Consider the following 24,993-nt stretch of genomic DNA (forward strand, 5'->3'; position numbering starts at 1 on the left):
TTAAACCCCCTAAGATCCAGGTCCCTGAAAATTATCAATATGTGGTCCAAAGTGAAGGCCATTGTGAAAAATGAAAAGTGCCACAGAATAGGACCAAGAGTATTTAAACCACAATTCCTAACATGAGCTCCCTATAGCCAACAGATATCCATGTTAAAATACAATATTAAAAGTTGAGACAATGATGTTAAAATAGAATATTAAAAAAAATCCCAAACTTAAGTGAGTCTTACAAAAACAAAGAAAAGAACTTAAAAATTATTAAAATACTGATATTTAAGAAAGAGAGAACGAGGGACATTTTTATTTAAAGTTACAAAAAATTAAAATTATATAAATTACTTTAAGATTTTAACATGAGTATTTTGTAGTGTACTTAAATTTTATACCATCCATAAATATATTAATAAATAGTGTAAATTTGATATTATTCTGATGAAAAGTAATAGACGTTACAACTTTTTTTATCTAATTATGTTTTAAATTATAGATATTTTTATAAAGTAATTTAAAGAAAATAATTATTTTAAATAAATACTCTTATTTCAAAATATAATTATAAAAATAATTACAAGTGTTAATGCTAAAAATTGCACAAGTACAGACTGGTAGGGGAGAAGGATCCATCCCCGGTCCTGTTGGGGATGTGTTGGGCCTGGATTGGTGTTGTGTGGGTCCCCAATAGTGGTCTGATTCGCTTGTATGGTGTCGGTGCATACGCCCATAGCGGTAAACCGAAAATAAATGTAGGGAAAGTAGAGAGAGAAGAATGCTTAGATTTACATAGTTCAGCATTGGGCTTATATCTACTGGGGTTTGAGGAGAGGATAATCCACTATAATAAGTTTGTTTTACAGTCTCTCATCCTCATAGTACAATAGGTTTTGGAGGTTTCTCTTCTAGCCACTGACTCTGTCGTTGAAACCCATATCTTGATGTTGAATAAGCCTTCCTCGAGAAACTTGGCCAAAAAGTCCCCCCCAAGTCGTAAGCTGCTGTCCCTTTTATCTCCTACCATTTCCTTCCTTTATGTCACCTCACATCGTTTGCTCCTAACTTCCCGACACCTTGACACCTTCCTTTACCTCTTTTTTCCCTCTCCCTCTCCCTTCCTTTGTTCTTTAATGATTGCCCTTTCATGGGCTATGCCTTGAAAAGTATTTTGGGCCTTGTGATATTTTACCCAATTATAATTGCTCGTGATTCTTAAGGGCAATTTTCATTAGAAAGCAAACCTTGAGAATATTCAAAAGTAAACTATGCAATCGAACTGATCCGCCCCAGTCCGTAGAAAAATAAATTTTGGGGGATGGTCCCATGTTCATTTGTTCCCCTTGCGTTAAACAGTAAAGATTCATGAATGTGGGACTAGGCGGGAGATGGGCTCGACTGCGTAGGATGTGCGCATATAGCTCTGCTTGGTGAGATAAGCAGGAGATAGGCTTGAACGAGTATAGTACGAGCGTGTAACTAGATTTGGCGAGAGAAATGGGAGCTAGGCTTGACCACGTAGAGTGTGAGCAGGCAGCTTGGCTACGGTGGGAGGTGGGCTTGACCGCAAAAGGTGCAAGTGCAAAGCTTGGCTACGTGGGAGGTGGGCTCGACCACGTAAGGTGCGAGCAAGAAGCTCGACTACGGTGGGAGATGTACTCTACTGTGCAAGATACGAGTGTGAAGCTTGGCTTCGGCAGAAGATGCACTTTACCCTGAAAGGTATGAGCGATTAGCTTGACTATGGTGGGAGATGTACTATGTTGCATAAGGCACGAGTGTGAAGCTTAGCTACAGCGGAAGATGTACCCTGTCATGCATGGTGTGCATGAAGGTGGTTGGGTGGTTCCTGACCTTTCTCGAGTAAGGTAAGAGCTTGTAGCTTGGCTATGCGGGAGGTGTACTCTACCATGTAAGGTGAGAGCACAAAACTTGGCTGCAGCAAGAGATGTACTCTCTCACATAAGGTGCAAGTGCTTAGCTCGACCATGGCGAGAGATGTACTCTGCGGTGCAAGGTGTGCTTGAAGTTGGTTGGGCCGTCACTACTCAGGCACCTGGGAGGTCGAGTGGTCCCTGACCTTTCCCTAGTGTTGACTTCTTCAGAGGAGGTTGAGTAGTGCTTTAAGACTGAATTTGCCCTAAACCTTTAGGGGAGGTCGAGTAGCACGTTCAGGCTAGACTCGCCTTGTTGGCCCTTGCGCTTGGCAAGAGGGGCTGAGTAGCATATTAAGATTGAACTCACCCTGAGTCTTCAGAGGAGGTCGAGCAACCTGTTAAAGATGGCCTCATTGGCCCTCAACAGGAAGGTAAGTAGAAGATGTTTGTCCATGCTGCAAAAGTCAAACCAGTTAGTATAAATAATCACTCAAATTTGCAAACATGAACTGTCTTAATGATGTGCGGTGAAGGTTTGGGGCATTATCCATTGTAGAAGATGGTGTCCTTTGAGTAGTGTTGGGTAGTCAAATGACTAAACCCGCACTCCGCCGAGGGTTAGGTATCAGGCCATGCCCTCCCCTTTTGTCTCACAAGGAGGTAATCTGTAGAACGGCTAGAAATCCTATCCGCACTTCACTATAATTGTAAAATATGTAAAACAGAAATAGAGAAAAGGAAGAAAATGAATTGAATTACTTGAATAATCGTTGCTTTACATCACAACTATTTATATACACGTATTGGCATTGTAAGCCATCTGATTTTACTATATCAGATACAAGAAAAACAAGAAATTTAACTAACTTATTACATCAACTAACTTAACTGTCATATAATAGTTTCTTTATCTGATTTTAGCATTTTTGCTTCACATGACTTTAACTCTAATGCTTCAATTTGTTCTTGTATATTCCAACACCCCCCCTCAAAAGGGGAATGGATATTTATCATTCCCATCTTGCGGACTAAATGATGAAAATTAAGAGAACCAAGTGGTTTAGTTAATATGTCTGCCAACTGATGTTTAGAAGGAATGTGGATGATCTTGATCAGTCCTTCTTGTAATTTTTCTTGAACTAGATGGCAATCTAGCTGGATGTGTTTTGTCCTCTCATGTTGAACCGGATTTGATGCAATTTCAGAAGCTGGTTTGCTGTCAGTGTAAAGCAAAACAGCTTGTGGATGGGGAATATGTAAGTCAGCCAGTAGATACATTAACCATTGAATTTCACATGTAGTAGAGGCTAGAGCTCTATATTCAGACTCAGTTAAGGATCGACTAATAGTTGGTTGTTTCTTTGACTTCCATGAGATGAGAGAATCTCCAATAAACACTGTGAAACCAGTGACACTTCTTCTAGTGTCAATACATCCACCCCAGTCACTGTCTGAATAAGCTTTTAAATGGAGATGAGAATCTGCAGATAAGAAAATGCCTTGGCCTAGTGTTGCTTTAATGTACCTGAGAACCCTTTCAGCAGCTTGAAGGTGCTTGGTACTAGGTTTAGCCATGAACTGGCTTAATGCTTGTACTGAATAAGATAGGTCAAGTCTGGTTATAGTGAGGTATAGTAGACGGCCAACAAGTCTTTTTATAATGCAAGGTCTGGCAGAGGAGGGGATGAATCATTGACACTCAATTTTAGGGTAGATTCCATAGGAAAGGCTATAGGTTTGCATCCTAAAAATCCACTATCTTGCAAGATGTCTAAAGCATACTTGCGTTGGCACAAAGAGATGCCTTTAGCTGATCTAGCCATTTCAATCCCCAAAAAATACTTAAGTTCCCCCAAATCTTTTATCGTAAAAGAATCATGTAGAAACTGTTTAACAGTGACTATATCATCAAGATTATTAGATGCAATGATGACATCAGCAACATAAATCAAGAGTGCCACAAAACTAGTTGAATTGTGTCTGATGAACAAAGAAGAATCAGATTTTGCTTGAGTGAAGCCAAACTGTAGCAAGGATGAAGACAACTGAGAGAACCATTGTCTTGAGGCCTGTTTGAGACCATAGAGACTCTTTTTGAGTTTGCAAACTCTAGGATCAGTTGGTGAGGAGTACCCTGGTGGTAACTGCATGTAGACCTCTTCATTCAAGTCTCCATGAAGAAAAGCATTGTTTACATCAAGTTGATGTAAATGCCAATGCTTAATTGCAGCAATTGATAACAAAGTGCATACTGTTGTCATTTTAGCCATAGGGGAGAATGTCTAAAAAAAATCAAGGTCTTCTTGTTGAGTGTACCCCTTTGCCACTAATCTAGCCTTGTATCTTTCAATTGTGCCATCAGCTTTGTATTTAACATGATAAACCCACTTACATCCTATTGCAGTCTTATTTGGAGGTAGAATTGTAAGTTCCCAAGTTCTATTTAATTCAAGAGCTTTAATTTCTTCTGACATGGCAGTTTGCCATTGAGGATGTGAGCTAGCTTGTTTGAAAGTTTTAGGTTCAAAAGTAGAAGATAAAGTAGAAGTGAAAGCTCTATGTTTAGGAGACAATTTGGTAGTGGAAAGAAAATGTGCAATAGAGTATCGCTTACCAGGAGAGGGAAGATAGCAATGGAAAGATTCTTGAGATGCTGAAGCAGGCTTGACCATATTACCACAATAGAAATTCTGCAAGTATAGGGGAGGATTCCTTATTCTCTCATATCTTCTGGATTTATATGTTCATGGTTTATTTGAGAAATAGGAGGTATTGAAATTTGAGAGCTGGAAGGTGAATTTGAAGGTGAATATGAAGGTGAGATAGGAGGTGAATTGGAAGATGCTAGAATATGAGAAGGTGAGACAGAAGGTACTGTAATTGCAAAAGGTATTGCAATGTCAGAAGGTGAAATGGGAGGTATTAAATTTTCAGAATTTGAAATGGGAGGGACTGCATTGTCAGAATTTGAAATGGGAGGTGCTGCAATATCAGGAGATGAAATTGAAGGCACTGCAATATCAAGAGATGAAATGGGAGGTACTGTGAAATCATATGGTGAAGGAAAATCAAGAAATATAAAAGGTGTATGATTGGTGTTTGGTATAGAAGGAAAGATAGTTTCATGAACTACAACATTCCTGGAAATGAAGATTTTAAGAGTAAGGAGGTCAAGCACCTTATATCCTTTGATATTAGGTGGATATCCAAGGAATACACATTTTGAGGCTCTAGGTTGAAATTTTTCTCAACTGTTTTGAATTGTGCTAGCAAAGCATAAACAACCAAAGACTTTAAGGTAGTTGTATGCAGGTGGTTTTTGAAAAAGAAGAGCATAAGGTGTATTATTTTCTAACATGGATGATGGAGTTCGATTAATGAGATGTGTGGCAGTTAACACACATTTACTCCAATATGATAAAGGTAATTTGGACTGAAAGGAGAGCTTTAGCTACATTTAACAGATGCTGGTGTTTTCTTTCAACTCCACCATTTTGCTCAGGAGTTTCTACACAAGATAGTTGATGGATCATGCCATATTTTTGATAAAGATTAGGCATGTTGAATTCTTGGCCATTATTTGTTCTAAGTGTCTGAATTTGAGTATTAAATTGGGTTTGAACATAAGCAATGAAGTTGATGAGTAAGGATCTAGTTTCTGATTTTGTTTTCATAAGATAAAGCCAAGTGAAACGTGTATGATCATCCACAATTGTAAGGAAAAATTTGTAACCAGAATGTGAAAGAGTTGAGAAGGGATCCCAGATGTCACAATGCACTAATTGAAAAGCTTTATTTGCATTGTTTTGTGATACAGGAAAAGACAATTTCTTTTGTCGAGCTAGAGGACAAATCTCACAGACATGATTGTGAGATGATTTTATACAAGGATTAATAGAGCTAATGATTTTCAATCTGGCAGGAGAAGGATGTCCCAACCAAGAATGCCATATGTCAGGACTGATGGAAGAGGTGTTGGCCAAAAAGGAGTTGGTTGAGTCAGGTAATGCCTTCTGTGTGTTATTAGGAAAATTAATAAGGTGGTATAGGCCAGCTCTAACTTCAGCAATCCCAATCATCTTCCATTTGTTGACATCCTGCAAGACACATTTAGATTGAAAAAGAAAAAAAGGCAATAGAGTTTTCTTTAGTCAATCTTGAAGCGAAGATAAGATTGATATGAAAAGAATGGATGTAGAGAGCATTATGTAGCACTAAATCAAAAGAGAGTTTGACAGTTCCTGTAAAACTAATAGGAACAAGTTGACCATTTGGTAAATGGACTGAAGATGGTTTGGTAGGTATTTTTATTGAAGTAAAGAAGTGGAGAGAACAGATCATATGATCTGTTGCTCCACTGTCTAGTATCCATGGAGAATTATTGTTTAAAGAATTAACAGCTAAACAAGCAATGAAATGATTACCTGATGTGGAGGCAGTATTGACTGCATAATTAGAATTGATAGGTGAAGTAGACAAGCTATTGGCAAGAGTGGTTAGATTTTGTATTTGGTCTTGAGAAAAAGGCAAGTTTGGGATATTTGAATTTTGCTCCAGAGAAGATGCAATGTTTGCATTGGGCAATCGTGTTGAATTGAATATTTTTCCTCGAGGGCCTTTCCATCTTGGTGGATAACCTATGATTTGAAAGCACTTGTCTGCAAGATGTCCAGAAAATCCACAATGGGAACAAGTGATTTCAGATTTTCCTTTGAGTTTACTGAACTTAGAAACATTGGAATAAGTTTGTCTTGGTGGTTGTGTAGTAGCCATAGCATGAGAATCCAGAGGAAGCCCAACTGCATTTTTCAAAGATCTTTGGCTTTCTTCTTGGAGTAGCAAAGAAAAGACCTTCCCCATTGATGGTAAAGGAGAAAGAAGCAGTTGACTTCGAATGGCTGAATAAGAATCATGTAAACCAACCAATAACTTCATCACATAGTTTGCTTGTTGGCGATCAGCAAGATTCTTTAAGATGGCACAAGTACAAGTGTTCATAATTCCACAAGTACATTTAGGAAGAGGGCGATAGCTAATGTATTCATCCCATAAAGTTTTGAAATCACTTAAATACTCAATGATTGAGTTTGAGCCTTGAGAAATAAAGCTTAAAGATTTCTCTAATATAAAAGCTCGTGGGCCATCACTTCGAAGATATCTAATTTTTAGTTCATCCCAAATGTCAGATGCAGTGTTGAAGTAGAGAAGACTTCCTCGAAGTTCTTTTGTAATTGAGTTCATCAACCAAGACAAAATAAGATTGTTTGCTCACAGCCAAGCAACCTAAAGTTTTGTGTTATCAAGACTGGGTTGAGGCAAACTTCCATCAATAAAGGCAAGTTTGTTCTTTATAGAAAGAGCAATCGAGATTGATCTACTCCAAGCAACATAATTTGCACCATTGAAAAATTCAGAAACAAGAAGAGCTCCAGGGTTGTCACTAGGATGGAGATAGTAAGGGCTGGATGAATCATCAGATGGATTCATTGAAGATGAAGATGAAAAGGAAGCTGCCATATTAGCAGAGGATTCCATAGCAGCAAGAAAGCTGAAAGATAGATCAAGAATTTGATCAAGAGAGCAGCGGAAAGTTGATACTCGATGATACCATGTAAAATATGTAAAAAAAAAAAACAGAGAAAAGGAAGAAAATGAATTGAATTACTTGAATAATCGTTGCTTTACATCACAACTATTTATATACACGTATTGACATTGTAAGTCATCTGATTTTACTATATCAGATACAAGAAAAACAAGAAATTTAACTAACTTATTACATCAACTAACTTAACTGTCATATAACAGTTTCTTTATCTGATTTTAGCATTTTTGCTTCACATGACTTTAACTCTAATGCTTCAATTTGTTCTTGTATATTCCAACAATAACGGGGATGGGGTAAGTTGTTCAGGTAGCCGATAGGCTAAACCCACTCTCGTCTGTGGGGAGTTGAGGCCGCCGAGGGGGTTGGTCTTGCCTATTATCCCTCACGGGGAGATAGTCTATTCGGGCAGTTTGGGACAAGACTCACTCCCGTTCGTTGACGTCATATGGAAGGTAGGTGAGGGTCAGGCTAGAGTTGAACCCACTCTTTGTCATTGCAGAGGTTGGGATAAGTTGTTTGGACAGTTGAGAGGCTGGACCCGCTCCCTTTCGTGCAGAGGTCAAGCCACCGTGGGCTGATCCTACCTATCATCCGTCATGGAGAGGTAGTCTATTTGGGCAATTTGGGACTGGACTCGCTCCCTCCTATCGATGCTCACAAGGAAAATAAGTTGTCGAGTAGCTGAGGACAAGCCTGCACTTTGCCATGGGAGGGATCAAGTAGTCTTAAGCATTAAACATATCCCTTTGGTACCCTGTGGGGAAGGTAAATGTCATATAGTTGAATAATCAATCTGCACTTTGCCGTGATAGGGACGGGGTAATTCGTTTGGGTGGCTGAGAGGCCAGACCCGCTCTCTTCTGTGGGGGAAGCTAGGTCGCCGAGGGGTTTGGACCGACCTATTGACCCTTGCGAGGAGGTAGTTAGTTCAGGCAGTTTGTAACTGTACCCACTTCCACCCATTGGCATCGCATGAAAGGTAAGTGAGGGATATTGATTCCACTCTTCATCGTGGTAGAGTTTGGGGTAAGTTGTCAGGTGGCTGAAGAGCTTGACTTGCTCTCTCTTGCAGGAGGGAAAAGACGGCCTTAAGGTTCATCTTGCCCTTTGGTGCCCCGTGGGGAGGTAAGTACCAAGTAGTCAGGGATTAAACCCGCTCCTACCTGTTGACGTTCACGAGGAAGGTAAATGCCGGGTGGCTGAAAGCTAGCCCGATCTCCATTGCAAGAGGGATAAAGCAACCTTAGGCATTACACTCATCCATTTAGTACCCCACAGGAAGGTTAGCAGTTGGTGGAGATTCCGCTAGTGGAGATTTCAATGATAGAGATTTCATTGATGGAGATTCCATTGATGGATATTTCGTTGATGTCGAGTAGCTGAGGGCTGACTCACACTTTATTGCAAGAGGGAAAAAGCCAGCCTTTGGCGTGACTTATCTCTTTAGTGCCTCATGGGGAGGTAAGTATTTGGAAACGATTCCGCTGATGGAGATAAAGTTGATGGAAATTCTGTTGATGTCAGGCAGCCGAGGGCTGAACCGCACTCTACAGGGATAAAACCAGCATTTGGCATGACACATCCTTTGGTGCCTCATGGGGAAGTAAGAATTTGTTGGAGTTTCTGTTAGTTGAGACGTTTGAATGATGTTCATGTGGGGCGGTACAATTAGTGTTCCGTGCCACAAGAAACAACTATATTAGTATTTATAAAAATTATTTTAAATAAATACTCTTATTTGAAAATATAATTTTAAAAATAATTATAGGTGTCGTGAAAAATATAATTAATCTCAATCTTCATGGATTCCATTTTATCTTAAAATTGGGATAACTTAATATGCATTTAATGCATATTAATATGCATTCGAATTCAATCCAAAGTGCATATTAATCATGAAATTGATTAATCTTTTGTGAATGGATTTACGGATGGGCGAGAACTTGCTATATTCAAATTATAATAGAAACTCGATATAAAAATCGAAAAGTAAAACAATACTATTACACATTCAAAAGTAAAACAAAACTTGAAAAATACTTTTCAAAAGTATAACAAACAACTACTATTAGACGTTCAAAGGGAGAGCGTTTTTTCTATCCCTCTCGCTTGCTACGCTATGACTTTAACGTCGTCGTTTTTTTTCTCCTAATTTTTTGATTCTCTTTCATCAAGTTTCCATTCTACAAATGGAAATGAACGTCAGGCTGCATGAATGTATGACTTCGAGGTTGGACGAAGACCTCAAAGTCTACGGACCAAAACTCACGTCCACGTTATTTATGACGACAGCTAGGACTGACTAAAGAGCAATAAATTGTTGAGAAAATTAAGGACGTTAACGGAAGGAAGATGAAGCACGTCAACTATAAATTATGAATAAATCTACCTCTTCTGGTAATTTTTTTATTTAATAATTTAGAAAATACTTTTTAATAATATTGTAAATTTAAAAAAAAAATATATTTTAAAGTATAAAAAAAAAAAAAAAAATTGCCCTTACCGTGACTCATCTCATGCTACACCCAGAGATGGTGTAGCACTGCTCATAAATTATACGGTTAGTATACATGATTTCTTGTGTATTAGGTAGCATGCATGGTGTCTATTGACCTGGCGTTTGCGTATGAATTAATGCATAGACAAATTAATTTCGCAAATTTTTAACCTCTGATCATCTCTCCTACTATTTCTAGAATGCGGGACTGATCTCCTTCTATATAAAGCCTCTTGATCCCAACCTCGAGTTCTACGCTGATCGTTGTAACGCACCAACACATACTCCATCTGTCATGGCCACAGCTTATTATTTTTCTCTCATCCATTTTGTTTCTCTGTTTGTGGCACAATCTTACGTGCCCATCAGCGTAGTCGATGCAGCAACTCTCAGAAACATTACCTCTGATCAACATGCTCTGCTTGCCTTAAAAGCTCGCATTTCTCAATATGATCCTCATAATGTCTTGACAAACAATTGGTCAACAAGTACCTCTGTATGCAACTGGGTAGGTGTGAGGTGTGGTTCCAGGCATCATCGAATCACAGCCTTAAACCTTTCCTATATGGCCCTTGAAGGTACAATTCCTCCACAAATGGGGAACCTTTCATTTCTTGTTAGACTAAACATCAGAAACAACAGCTTTCGTAGCTCAGTACCCAAAGAATTGGCTTATCTTCGCCGATTGAAAAGCTTAGATTTTGGATTCAATGATTTCAGCGGAGAATTCCCATCATGGCTCGGATTGTTGTCAAAACTTCAATATTTGGCTCTACATGGTAATACTTTTACAGGTACTATCCCACCATCCCTATCTAACATATCTTCATTGCAGCGTCTTAGTTGTAGTCTTAACCAGCTTTCTGGCTCCATACCTTCCTCCATCTTCAACATATCTACCTTGCAAGAAATTTATCTCGGAGGGAACAAGCTTTCGGGCCCGATGCCCTCAATTTTCTTCGACCTCCCCTCACTGCAAATCCTTGATCTTGCTGCTAATTATGAGCTGTCTGGTGCACTACCAATGGATATGTTTGATCATCTTCCCAACTTAAACAGTCTTTCTATAATTCGAAATCAGTTTTCTGGAGAACTCCCATCCACTTTGTTCAGGTGCACACAGCTAAAAGTTTTGTCGTTGTCGTTTAATAATTTCAGCGGAAGAGTACCCCAAGAGATACGGAATTTAACCATGCTTGTATATCTAGATCTTGACAACAACAAATTTGAAGGTATATATAGTCTTGGTTGGTCGATTATATTTTCCATTACTGGTTCTAAGAAAAAACTCGATCTTTTATTTTATAATGGTAAACGGTTTCCCAGGTGCTATCCCATCTGCTTTGTTCAACTGCTAACAGCTGCAATCTTTTTCATTATCCTACAACAATTTCACAGGAAGAGTACCCCCAGAACTAGGGAACTTAACCATGCTTGCACAATTATATCTTGGCTTCAACGACTTTAAAGGTATGATGAGTACTCTTGGTTGGGTCGATTATGTGGATGTCATCATTGATTCAGCTATAATAAAACCAAAGTAATGCTATAGAGTTTGACCTTAACAACTTACAAAATTAAAATTGTTAGTGTGATTGACTGGCAGAGTGAAGTTGCATGATTGAGGTCCTAAACAACCAAATGGCCACGCGATTCTGGGTCATAATTGTTTATTGTCAACTTTGTTTGTTAGCTCTATGAAGTCTTGGTTGTTTCTTTAGGAATGTGCTGAGTTTTACGATTTATATAAGCACAATTTTTTAAAAAAAAAAAATATATATATATATATATATATATATATATATATGATTATTTATTTTGTGACAGGTGCATTACCAAGAGAAATTGGCAATCTACAAAATCTAGAGGTTTTCACTATCACAAACAGTAGTATTGCTGGCTCAATTCCATTTGGGATATTCAATATCTCAACCATACAATATATTGCAATGGAATTCAATAACCTCTCAGGCCATCTACCACCCAATTTTGGCCTCTTCCTTCCCAATCTTCGGGAGATTTCTCTGGCAAACAATGAATTAACTGGAACAATACCAAGTTCTATCTCTAATGCTTCACAGCTCACTCATCTAGACTTGTCTTCGAACTCATTTTCTGGTTTGATTCCTAAAACACTAGGGAATTTAAGGTTCCTTCAGCTTCTCCACCTAGGAAACAACAATATGACCTTAGAATCTCCGGATTTGTTCTCTTCTTTATCGAATTGCATATATCTCACAGAGTTAAATTTGTTCAAGAATCCGCTTGATATCATCCTTCCCAATTCTGTTGGAAACCTCTCCCGCTCTCTGCAAAATCTTTATCTATCTAATTGCAGTATTAAAGGTGGAATTCCCATAGAAACTGGTAATTTAAGTAGCTTGTTCGTTTTAAGCCTTGCCTACAATAAACTGGAAGAACCTATTCCGAATACAGTAGGAAGATTACGCATGCTGCAAGGTCTGTACCTTGAAGGTAATAGACTAAAAGGCCCGATCCCATCTGATCTCTGTCACTTGACCAATTTGGTTGATATTGGTTTTGGCGGTAATGAGCTTTCTGGACACATTCCTGCATGCATAAATAATCTAACTTCGCTGAGAAATCTGTATCTAGGCTCCAACCAATTAACTTATATAGTTCCTTTGAGCTTGTGGAGCCTTACATATCTCTTGGAAGTCGACCTGCAATCAAATTCTCTTAGTGGTTCTCTTTCATTAGAGATTGGAAATATGAAGACCCTGAAATTATTGTATCTGTCAAGAAATCAATTCTCCGGTTTTATCCCAGAAACCATTGGTGGGCTACAAGATCTTGCGAACCTATCATTGGCAGCCAATCAACTAGAAGGCTCAATTCCAGAATCTTTTGGTAAAATGGTAAGCTTAGAGTTCTTAGATCTTTCTGATAACAAGTTATCTGGAGAGATTCCTAAGTCCTTAGAAGCACTTCGATATCTCAAATATCTAAATCTATCTTTCAATAAACTTCGAGGAGAAATTCCTAAAGGAGGATTGTTTGTAAACTTACCAGCTACGGCGTTTATGTCAAACGATGCACTTTGTGGTGATACTCGGTTGCAAGTTCCACCATGCAAAAACAAGGCCACAGGAGCACATATACTTAAATATGTATTACCACCAATTGGGTTAATGATTCTTATCTTGTTTCTTGCATTACTCTCAACAAGACATAAGAAGAGGAATGTCAGATTGTCAGGTGGTCTAGATCTAGAAATATCCCCACTAGCAACAATGAGAAGAATTTCGCATCAAGAAATTCTGCGAGCAACAGAAGGATTTAACGTAAACAACTTACTTGGAGAAGGAAGCTTTGGATCTGTTTACAAAGGAACACTCTTAGATGGCACGAATGTTGCAATAAAAGTTCTAAAGTTGCAAGTAGAGGGGGCATTCAAAAGTTTTGACGTAGAATGTGAGGTATTACGGAATATTCGTCACAGAAATCTTATCAAAATCATTAGTGCTTGTAGTAACATGGACTTCAAAGCCCTTGTAATGGAATACATGCCTAATGCGAACCTTGATGTATGGTTGTACCATGAAGGTCGCCATTTGAATATGTTACAACGGCTAAATATAATGATTGATGTGGCAACAGCACTAGAATACCTTCATTTGGGTTATTCAACACCTATTGTTCATTGTGACTTAAAGCCCAGCAATATCTTATTAGATGAAGATATGGTTGGACATGTTGCTGATTTTGGTATTGCCAAACTCTTAAGTGATGGGATTTCTCTGACGCAAACCATGACTCTTGCTACCATTGGGTATATGGCACCAGGTGAGGTTCACATTCTAGTCTTATATTAAAACTTACCATGTTGATCTTTTGGTAAAATACTGACCTTTTCCTTCTGTTTCTTTGTATTAATTTTTTTTCATTATAATGTATGTACAGAGTACGGATCTGAAGGTATTGTTTCTGCAAGAGGCGACATTTATAGCTATGGGATTTTATTGATGGAAACTTTCACGAAAAAGAAGCCTACAGATGATATATTTACAGGTGAAGTGAGCTTGAAGCGTTTGGTAGAAGAATCCTTATTCCTTTCGATAATGGAAGTTGTTGATATCAATTTATTGGGAGACAAAATTGATTATTCTGTTATGGAGAATTGTTTGTCCTCCATTATGGGATTGGCTTTGAACTGTTGTGCAGATTTACCTGAACAAAGGATCGATGTAAAAAATGTTTCAAGTACACTACAGAAGATCAAACGAAAGTTTCTACAGGATATTGGAATTAGAGGCTAACGTTTAGAGTGTCAAGTTTGTTTATAACCCTTTGATGTACGAGGCTTTCCAAATAATATACAAGTCTAGGGAGTCTCCTACAAGGACTTGTCTATAACCTTTTCCTTCCAAATAATGATTGCATGTTGTGACGTTTGTATCAAATCAGTTTCAAAGCTATGAATCCAAGCAAAATTATTGAGAGTTGTATCATTCTTTGTAGATTTACTCCCAACATTGCATAAGGGGAGGAAAAAGGTTCAAAGTCTGAGATTTTGACTTTTTCTCTAAACTCATTCTGGGCAATTCTGCCAACCCCATTTGCACTTCATGGCTATATATCGAGAGTTGAGAGCCATGACATTGCCCATTCTGGGACTTTGTGAGTAGAAGCCGTTCCATATAAATATGCAAACAACTCTGGTTGCAAGACTGATGTGTATATTAAGACTGGCCACTTAAAGCATAATGTTGTTTTTATTTTGCTATATTTGAGTTGCTTTTTAAGAAGTCCAACCTTCAATTCTACCCTTTCACTGTACTATCATGCTTAACAAATCCCCCTCATATGAAGTGGCATCTTCAATTTCTATTACTTTAAAAAATATGGTATGATATAGAAGTCGGTGTTATGACATTCATGAATGAATTTTACCCTAAGTTGCTTCTACTGCTGCTCTGTTTCTGGTCTTCCCCTTCCTTTCTCCTCAACAAATTATAAGAAGGATTTTGACAAGAAACAGAGAGAATGGTTGAGGTGTACTGACTTCAAATTTTGTTACAGATTTTTTCAATGAAAATTAATCCATAATTTTCAATGTCGTTTATCCATCATTTTTGGGAGAGACTTCGATGTTAACTTGTGTTCAAGGAAAACAAGAGGATAGAAGACTCCGGTGCTTAGCATAAAAACATTTCCTCCTATCAACTAGTTATTATAACCTCCATATCATAATGCAAGTAATCTAGAGGAAGCATTTCTAGGATTTGATTAAAAAGACAAGGATCTTACATCTTCATCTTAAAACCAGATTTCCCCCACTGTTGTTTCTTAAGAAGCATGGACTTAAAGTAGACTGTTGTTTCTTCCACTCTTGGAAGTTGGGATTGGTGAAGCAAATATCGTATCTTATTATTAGAAAATATATTCTGCATGGTGGGGAAAAATATTTTAAGTGGATAGAGGACGTGGGTAGAAGTAGAAGTTCCAAACCATGTCGGATCTGATGAATGAATAAGGGTCTCGGATTCACTTGAGCTACTCCTTGTTGGATTTGATTAAACTGGTCTCTTGAAGCTCTAAGCCTATATTCATCACCATATATGCTTGGATCCATGATATCTTCATTAGCAATAATTTGGCTTTCGAGCATGCTTAACACTGCAGATATGGTGAGTCTACTGGTCATGGATTAGCACAAAGTGGAGCAACTTTGATCATTGTAATTATTGCCTCCTCCTTGTTGAACTCGGAGCCCAACTTTCGATCCACCTGCTTCATTAAATCACCTTTTTGTTGTAGAACAAAGGCCCGGAATAGGCATTGCATGAACAAATGTAAATGAAAAGTAGAGAATCAATAGAAGAGAAAGACATAACCAAACATGCAAGATAAACAAAATATATATATATTTGAAGTATGTGAACTCATAACTCATGCACAAAGAGCAAAACTATGTGTCCAATGAACTGTGATCACAAAAATGAAGACATGTGAAGCCATTCCAATATCGACCTAGTTCAGTTTATTTTGTTGCTCAATTCTAGAGTAACAGATCAGGATGATCACGTTGGGTGTAAAAGGCATAAAGAAGCAGCATGACTCATGTATATACTTTCTTAAACATATATAATTCAGGATTTAGATAAATCTTACCCAATCTAGAAGGCATACATAATTCTCATTTGGTCGATATTTTATGTTGCTCTTCCCCGCATCAATCTTTAACATCTACAGAAACATAGTTACATATTCATGTTTCTTAAATGCTGCCCTATCTGGCTTAGTTTCGGAGTAGCATTTCAAAGAAACACAGAGGGAAAACAGAGAAATGAAGAATAGAATTATCTCCTAGCATATAACTTACTGATAATAGTCGTACATTCAACCAAGTCAACCAAGAACTACACCCAATGGCTACAAATTTACATAAGGAAACCTTGCAACCAATCAAGGACCCAATACTACAAGCACAAGAATGGAAACTACACAATCAAACATCGAGTCCTCATAATATATTTTTCAAAATTGTACCGTTAATTTGTTTTCCATATGATACACATCCTTTATACATTCTTACATATAATAATACAAGGCACTCGATAAGCTCTCACAGTGTAAGAGACTTTTTCACAAATACCTGATTTGCAATTCTCTTTATGATATCTAGAGCCAGTGTGAGAGCAAGAGAGTCTTACTCCCAAGTCCCATGGACTCAATTTCACTCTCAGTGAACACTTTTGTGATCCTATGATTGAACCAGTGAAAATACCCCGTATGGAGGGAGCAAGTTGTGGCCTCGGCTGAGAGACAAGACCTCTTGAGTCATATGTTTTCTTAAATGCATATAATTAAGGATTTAGATCAATCTTACCCAATATAGAAAGCATACATCATTCCCATTTGGTCGATATTTCATGTTACTCTTCCCCGTAACAATTTCTAACATCAACCAATCACAAAGAACTTAGTTCCACATACCTGCAATGGCGAAGACAGATTGACTACTTCGTGGCTGGATTGTCGGTACCCTTTCCGAGGAATCTCTCAGTTAGGTTGTCGGTCTTGAAACTTCTTGCCAAGTCGAGCATGTTATTCAAGAGGCTCATGCTCAAGTTTCCCAAGAACAAGGGTTCGAACTTACCCAGTAGCTGACCTAGATGAGAACGAAGGCGTTGGCAATTTTGTAAGATCACCTCCAGAACCTCAGGACTGTGTAAGATCATCTAGCTGCAATTGGACGGCTGGTTGGTGACAAGATCAAGGTGTTTAAGAGCACCCTTCACCACCACCATGCTCAAGCCGTCAATGCCCTTGTATGTTGAGCTCGTGCCGCTACTGCAGGGGTTTAAGAGCGGGGGCATTGTTTACGCACCTACATAAGACATATTTACACAATATGACCTTCAATTTCACTATATTAAATTATTCATCTTCATATTTTTACATAGTTATAAACAGTACTTATACAAAATTAAACATTTACTATTCACTCTTCAAATATTATTTTACTAATTATTTTTCTCTTTTCCCATTCTCTCTCACAACCCTTTCCTTTGTCCCTCCCTTAACAATACAACAAACCTTCACTTTTACCTTTATTTTATTATTATAATACATATATGTTTATCATTGTATTATATTTTTAATATAATAAATAAATAATATATTTATTATTATTATATTTTATATTATTAATATCAAATGTATGTAGTAAATCCTAAATGTAAAATATATACAAAAAATTTATTTTAAGAAAAAAAATTTTATTATTATTTTAACTCAGTTTGAGGTTTTTTTTTTTTTTTTTAAATGAAAAAATCAATCGGAGATGTTTTTAAATATGCATATCCAAAAACCAATACCAATCTCTTAGTTGAGTCCAATCTTAGAGCACTGGTAGTGATTTATCCATCCTTTCTACTAAAAAATTCATTTTTTAAAATTTAACTAACCACTTTTTAATAATATCAAATAACAAATTTTCTAAATCTATTACTATTTATTAAAATATTAATTTTAATATCTTTATTTTTTATTTTAATGACAATTAAAATATTTATTCTTTATTAAAAAAATATATATTAATTTTCTACCATACGGATATAATATTTTAACCATCTTCTTCTACAAATGCAGCATAGAAAGATGAAACCAATCCATGAACAAGGAGTAGAATTTCTCACCAGAAAGCAAGAACCAGAAAATAGTATCTCGGTAAAAACAATCCAAGTAAAAGACTCTTCCAAAAAGTACGAAGTCCCCACAGAGCAAAATATGAGAGAAATCTAAAGAAAAATGGGTTTTCTACTTGAGTTCGGCTATGTTCCACCCTGGGAGACTTCAAGCCAGACAGAAGAAAGGATGTGTTTTCGGTTTTCACCAGCAGACGTTTTGTGGAGAATGAGGCTTTGTGCGTGCTGGCTATGCCTGGCAGGAAGAATATTTTATGGTAAAAAAAAAATTAGCCAGTAATTTAGGTTGGCTAGATTTAGCCAGCCAAGTACTTGAGATAAAATTACTGCACCTAACTCACTACTAGTTATTTAATAAAAGCCACGGCAATATCAGGTCTAAGCAACGCATGTTTTCTTCCAGAGGAGATGGCTTCTTTCCCAAGCCAACCACATGTCACTCTCGAATCCCTTGTCACAAATATTGCTTTTGACACTGCCTGTGATACTAATCACGTGGAGACATGTCAATTTTGTGAGAAGAAGGGCCATAGTGTTAAAATGCTGACACCGGCTGGATCATGCTCGCCAACTCCACAATATTATGCCTCAAACATTAGCTGCCATGACTCTTGAAAATTGCACTGATGATGCAGAATGGACTGCGACATCGGTGCTTCCACTCACATGATAGGTAACTCGGATATGCTCTCCAATCTTCGTCAGTATCTTGGCAATGATGCCTTCCTTATTGGTGGCTGTAGCCTTCACAAAATCACACATTGGTGACAGTTTTATTAGTTCTAGTGACTCTAATTAAATTAAAAGATGTTTTACTTGTTCTTGAATTGGCAAAAATATCTTTTATCGATTAGCCAATTAACATCTGTTTTCTTTACTTTTGTGAATTTTACGGTGTTAGTTTCTATATTAAAGAAAGAGTGACCAACCGCACACTGTTAAATGGACAACAAAAGGATAATTTATATGTCATGTCCCCACCCCTTGAAGCACACTTCCAATCGATTCCCAATAGTTTTTAAGGAAGTGTTGCATCAACGGTTAGGACATCCTCAAGCCTCTACTCTTCAATTTCTTCGTTCTAAAGGCTATATTTATGTTCTTGGCAAAAATAAAGACAACCCTTTTTTTAAGAATTGGAAATTAGGAAAAAAGAGCAAAATTCACTTTTTATCCTCCTCTGCTAATTTTCTCACCGTATTTGACAAAGTTTATTGTGATTTATGTGGCCTGCTTCTACTTTATCTGTTGGAAAATTCAATACTATGTTTGTCTTATTCATGCTTTTTCAAAATATATGCAGTTTATTCCTTTATGCAAGAGATCTGATTTTTTTAATACCTTCCTCTTATTTAATAAATTTTTTCAACATCAATTCAACAAAAAAATAAAGGTTTTTCAAACCGATGGTCTTAGTGAATTCACCAACACCCAACTCAATCTCCATCTTCAAGAACAGGGATTCTCCATCAATACTCATGCCATACCCTTGAACAAAATGGCTCGATGGAACAACAACATCACACCATTTGCGAACTCGATATCACTTTACTTTTTCAAAGTGGCGTTCCTAAGTGTTGTATGGGTCGAAGCTATTTCAATTCTTGTTTTCTTAATAAATCGTCTTCATTCCACTACTTTAGATCTTCACTCACCTTTTTCCCTCCTTTATGGTTACCATCGTGACTACACCTCTCTTTGGGCCTTTGGTTCTAAATGCTACCCGGCCATATATTTGGGACACTAAGCATAACAAATTTGAACCAAAAACTCTTCCTTGTGTTTTTATGGGCTATAGTGACAAATATCAAGGTACAAATGCTAGCACCCTATCTCTCTTTGAACTTTCATTTCATGCATGTTGTTTTTTACGAGTCCACATTCACCCTACAAGCAACCTGAGAACCTCCATTTCCCCTCCACTTGTAACCAAGTTTTATCGACCTTTATAGATTGGCATTCTTCAAGACGAATGCTTTCTAACCTTGTGGGTGTCTCTAGTCTTTCCTCTATGCAAGTACCTCTCCCACCAACTACCTTCATGTCACATGAGATTGGAGCCATCCTTATCCCACCATTGACTACCATGAATGTGCCTCATTTGGCTTCAACAACAATCAACCTTCCTACTACATGACATGGTGGCCTTCCTTATCTTGCTGACTCTCTTTTCCTGTCCCTTGATCCACCTAACTTCGATCCTCCTTGACACAACATGGTAACTCAGTTTGAGGTTGGGGTTTGCAAACCCAACCCAAAGTACACTCAGTACCACTCTCTCGTTGACCTTACCAAGCAGCCCAAGACAATTTACTCTGCCCTTAACCATGCTAGATGGACCAAAGCAATGTAAGATGAAATCAAAGCCCTCCATGACAACAACACTTGGACACTCTTGCCTCGCACTCTCAACATGGATGTTATTGGGTGCAAGTGGGTCTTCAAGACCAAAATCAATACTAATGGTACCCTTGATTGGCTGAAAACACGCCTTGTTGCCAAGGACTTCCATCAAATTGATGGTGTCGATTACACAAAGACATTCTCTCCTGTCATCAAGCCTAACGCCATATGGATCGTCCTTTGTATTGCTCTTATCCACTTTTGGGATATTCACCAGCAATTTTCCATAAAAGATCTTGGTCCCATACATTATTTTTTTGGGATTCAAATTACTTACAACTCTGAAGGTTTTATCCTATCTCAAGTTAAGTATGCCCTTGAGATTTTGGGTCGTGCTCAAATGTGTCACTGTAAACCCATGGGCACACCCATAATTCCCAAAACCAAAGGCCTCAATAGCGATTCCTCTTTTCATGCTTAGACTTGCTATCGAAGTATTGCGGGTGTACTTCAATATCGCACCCATACTCATCCTAATTTAGTCAATGGTGTTAATTTTGCGTCTCAATTTCTACATTCTCCTAATATGGCTCATTACAAAATCGTAAAACGTATCCTTCATTACTTACATGGTACAATGGATACTAATATTCATTTTAGTTCTCACTCTACACTTGATCTTGATGCCTTTTCTGATATAGATTGGGCAGGTTGTTCTCATCCTTGATGCTAGGGGTGAAAACCGATGGGTTCAGTGTAGTTTCGGTGCCAAACAAACGTTGCACTGATGTTGGAGAATGGTGCTTAGAATTGGCCGAAACCAGTCTACTGGGGAGAGAAAACCGATAGTCTCGATCTTGACATGCGTTGGTGCGGTCTTCGGTCTACCGTCGGCATCTCTGTGATGGAGAAGGGAAGCCGTGCCATTGTCTGGCATGAGTCTGGGAAGAGAGTTGCAGAGGAGAAAACCTAGGACTGAGGAAGAAGAAGACAGGAAGAAGAAGAAAGGGGGTGGGGATGGTTTATTAATCGCATTTTGAAACGGTGTCGTTTGGCTTCATTTATATATATTTTTTCTGTTTCCAAGACCTAAAACGGTGTCGTTTCACTTATTTAAGTGAAATGACATCATTTTAATATAGGTATAAAATGAGAAAAAGAAATAGTAAAACTGGTTGGCCGGTTCAACAATTTTTTACTGGGTCGAACTAAGACTGAACCAGCCAATGTTAGTTTTGCTTATTTTCCGCCTCTGGCCGACCAATTCTCTACCAGTTTTAGCCAGTCTCCTACTCTGGCGGCCAGTTTGAGTTGGTTACGGCCGATTTTCTCAATTCCTGCACAGCCCTACGTTACGCTCTACCACCAAATATCTCAATTTCTAGGGAAGTAGCTTCATTTCGTGGTCTGTGAAGAAAAGAAATATAGTCTCTTGATCTAGCTCTAAAGCAAAATACTGTGTCAAAGCTCACAACACTTGAAAATCACTTGGATCTCGTTTCTTCTACGTAATCTTGGTGCAGCAATCTCAGTGACAATCTCAATAAGAAAACCTCCAATGACAACCTCAGTGCCCTACATATGATCGTCAATTTGGTCTTTCATGCTTGTAGCAGGTATATTGAGATTGATTACCACTACATGTGCGAACATGTTGCTCTTAGACTACTCCATGCCCGACACATTCCTACATCTACCTAACTTGCTGACATGTTCACAAAGCATTTACACACCAAACTTGGCCTTCTATCTTGGCTCAGTTTGAGGGAGACTATTGACAATACTCATACACTCAACTAATTCAACCAAGAACCAAACCCAACTACTACAAATTCACATAAGAAACCTTTGAAGCAATCAAGGACCCAATGACTACAAACATAAGGATGGAAACTACACAATCAAGCACAAATATGGTAACCACACAATCAAGCACTGAATCCTCTTAATATATTTCTCAAATTTGTACCATTACCCAGTTTTCTATATAATATACATTTTTTGTACATTCTTATATATAATACAAGGCTCTCATGGTTTGTAAGACTTTTTCACAAACAGCTGGTTTGCAACTCGCTTTACAACTAGGGAGGGAAAATATAAAGAAAAGAAATAACTGCAAGTGGGCTCCAAAGAGAAGGCTAGAGGGAAAGATTCAGCTTACATCGTTCCAGCTACTCAAGTGGACTCAGGTGTTGATATGGGTGTTTCCTTCTTCATCGAGCTAAGACAAACCAAAATCGGAAATCCTTGGGTTAAGCTCTTCATCCATTAGCACATTTGTAGATTTTATGTCCTTATGAACAATTTTTATTGTCTATTCCTCATGCAAGTAAGCCAGAATTATTGCAATGCCAATGCATATTTTCTGCCTTGGTAGGCCATTCCAATTTTAATTGGCATTCCTTTGAACTTAAAATTTTCCTAACAAATTCAGGTTCATCAATTTTGTTCTTAATATGGGCTAGCTATACATTGTTTTTGTTCCTATACTTTCAAAAGTCGACATAATTAAGAAAGTAAAACCATTAAACATACCAAACAATGCATGTGCCAAGCTACTGTCTTCCATGTATTAATGTACCAAGAGCAGCTGGCATCCTTCAACACAGCATCCATGCTACCTAAAAAACATTTAGGTGCTGCAATGTAGATAGTATACCTATTTTGTTCACAAATTCACGTTGTCCTTGATTTGATCTCAAAGAAAGTTCTTGACTGAGATTTGAAGCGGCTTATCATGGGCTTCGTGGGTTTGTGGGCCTCAGTGCACAGTCAGCCCATGCTCAGCTTAGCAACAAGTTACTGGTCCAAAGTGTGCATTGCAAAATTAAATATTAATGTTTGGAAAATGATAAACCTACAATAGTCTACAACTATTTTATTACTCTTCTCAAAATGAAATGTAGTCATGTAAATTTCAAGTTATTTTTTAATGAATTGGCACAGTTACATTGGTTGATTTAAATTAAATTATAAAAAAATTATCAGTGTATCATTATCCTTAATATTTTGCCTATTGGGAATCAAATAGTTACTGGCAATATGGAATGGTTACCAGTTAGACCAAGTCCAAGACTTGACTTATTTGGCAACAAGTTCAAAACTTGTTATTAAGATTTGTTGGTTTTGCAGATAATAGATTTTTAATAATTTGCTAAGACATTAAAATCAGAGGGTACATCTCAAGGTCTCGTTTGAATGTTGAGAAGAAACACAAACCATCTATAGTGATTTTGTACGGACAAGAATACTTGATATCCAAACACTTCAAAATACATTGGCATGAGGTGATCTTACTTGTTCTCAACTTTTCTCCAAAACTATTCATTGATTTATATGGTTGAAAAAAAATTCAGAAAATCGGTGAACCTGACTGAACAAGTGTGTTTGGTTCGGTACCGGTTCCAATTTTGCAAAACCAGTCTAGTTCCAGTTTTATTTTTTCTAACACCAAATTGGATCAATTCATATATATATATATATATATATATTTGTTTTTATATTATATATATAATTTTATATGGTTTTTTATATTATATATAATTTTTTTATATATTATATTATATATAATATTCTAAGTTTCTAATTAATACAAAATCAAATTTTAAAATTTATTATTCATGTGTAATAATCTAATAACATAAAATTAATATAACATTTAATATAACATATAAGTTTTAATTTTAGAACACAAAATATTAAACTTAATATAAAATAAAATTTTAATCTTAAACATGGACATTAATATTAAGTTACTAATATAAACCTACTTTTGATATATGTAAATATATATATATATATATGCATTTATAGGAATGAAAATTAAGTGTAAATAATTGAATAAATGCAGTAAAAAACTGTAGTAAATAATTGTGGACCAGATAACTGGAATCACGTGAAATAATGCCAGACCAAATAACTGGAGTAAGTAAATGGAAGTAAGTAAATTGTAGTAGATAAGATAAGGCAAATAATAGTTGTTTATTCAAAGTAAAACAACTTACAAAATATTATCAAAGTATTTGGGGAGAAGTGGGATTCAAAAAATCTGAAACTAGCATACTTGTAATGATTCAATCATCTTTGTTTAGTGGTCCACTTCATTTTGATTGTTTCCCTGGTTTAACTTTTGCTTTGAATGACCCTAATGTTCTTAAAGCTTTAAATTTGAATATATTGACATTTGGTTATGATGTGGAAGTCGGCAGTAAGCCTCTTGCCATAGTTTAGCATATTTATTATCATGTGTTAAAAACTAATTTAAACCCCAAAACTATTTTAAAAACTTCAAGATATAAAACTTTGTTAATCCAAAGTTCTACTCCTATTACTAAAATTCAGGTTCCAAAAATGATTTATTGGAAGGATATTACCCTTCCAATGAATGGACTTTGGAACATGAAGTTCCACGGGCAAAAGTATTTATGATGAATTTAATTCTTGATTATATTTAACAATATTTGAAAGGTACCGTTAAAATTAGTTTTGATAACCAACATC

General features: G+C 37.0%; 1 protein-coding gene and 1 long non-coding RNA gene across 2 annotated transcripts; one reads left to right on the forward strand and one right to left on the reverse strand.

Moving 5' to 3' along the window:
* Nucleotides 1–8,929: 8,929 nt before the first annotated feature.
* On the forward strand, nt 8,930–14,445 carry LOC122276870 (probable LRR receptor-like serine/threonine-protein kinase At3g47570). Its single transcript, XM_043086765.1, has 6 exons — nt 8,930–8,937; nt 9,001–9,079; nt 10,173–11,205; nt 11,372–11,443; nt 11,801–13,780; nt 13,898–14,445. Exons 1-6 carry the CDS (start codon nt 8,930–8,932, stop codon nt 14,251–14,253), a joined length of 3,528 nt encoding a protein of 1,175 aa, XP_042942699.1. The 3' UTR covers nt 14,254–14,445.
* A 753-nt stretch (nt 14,446–15,198) lies between these two features.
* Nucleotides 15,199–17,326, reverse strand: LOC122275481. The gene is made up of 2 exons (XR_006228558.1): nt 16,934–17,326; nt 15,199–15,741 (listed from the first exon to the last, which is right to left on the reverse strand). It is a non-coding gene; the product is annotated as an uncharacterized LOC122275481 (long non-coding RNA).
* Between the last annotated feature and the right edge of the window lie 7,667 nt (nt 17,327–24,993).

The sequence above is a fragment of the Carya illinoinensis genome, chromosome 9 (assembly GCF_018687715.1).
Source record: "Carya illinoinensis cultivar Pawnee chromosome 9, C.illinoinensisPawnee_v1, whole genome shotgun sequence".
Lineage (NCBI taxonomy): Eukaryota > Viridiplantae > Streptophyta > Magnoliopsida > Fagales > Juglandaceae > Carya > Carya illinoinensis.

Excerpts from the sequence above, each read along its gene's own strand:
- LOC122276870 (XM_043086765.1), top strand. Across the intron at positions 11,206-11,371 it reads TGACAACAACAAATTTGAAG|GAAGAGTACCCCCAGAACTA; the intron begins GTATATATAGTC and ends ACAATTTCACAG. Across the intron at positions 11,444-11,800 it reads TGGCTTCAACGACTTTAAAG|GTGCATTACCAAGAGAAATT; the intron begins GTATGATGAGTA and ends ATTTTGTGACAG.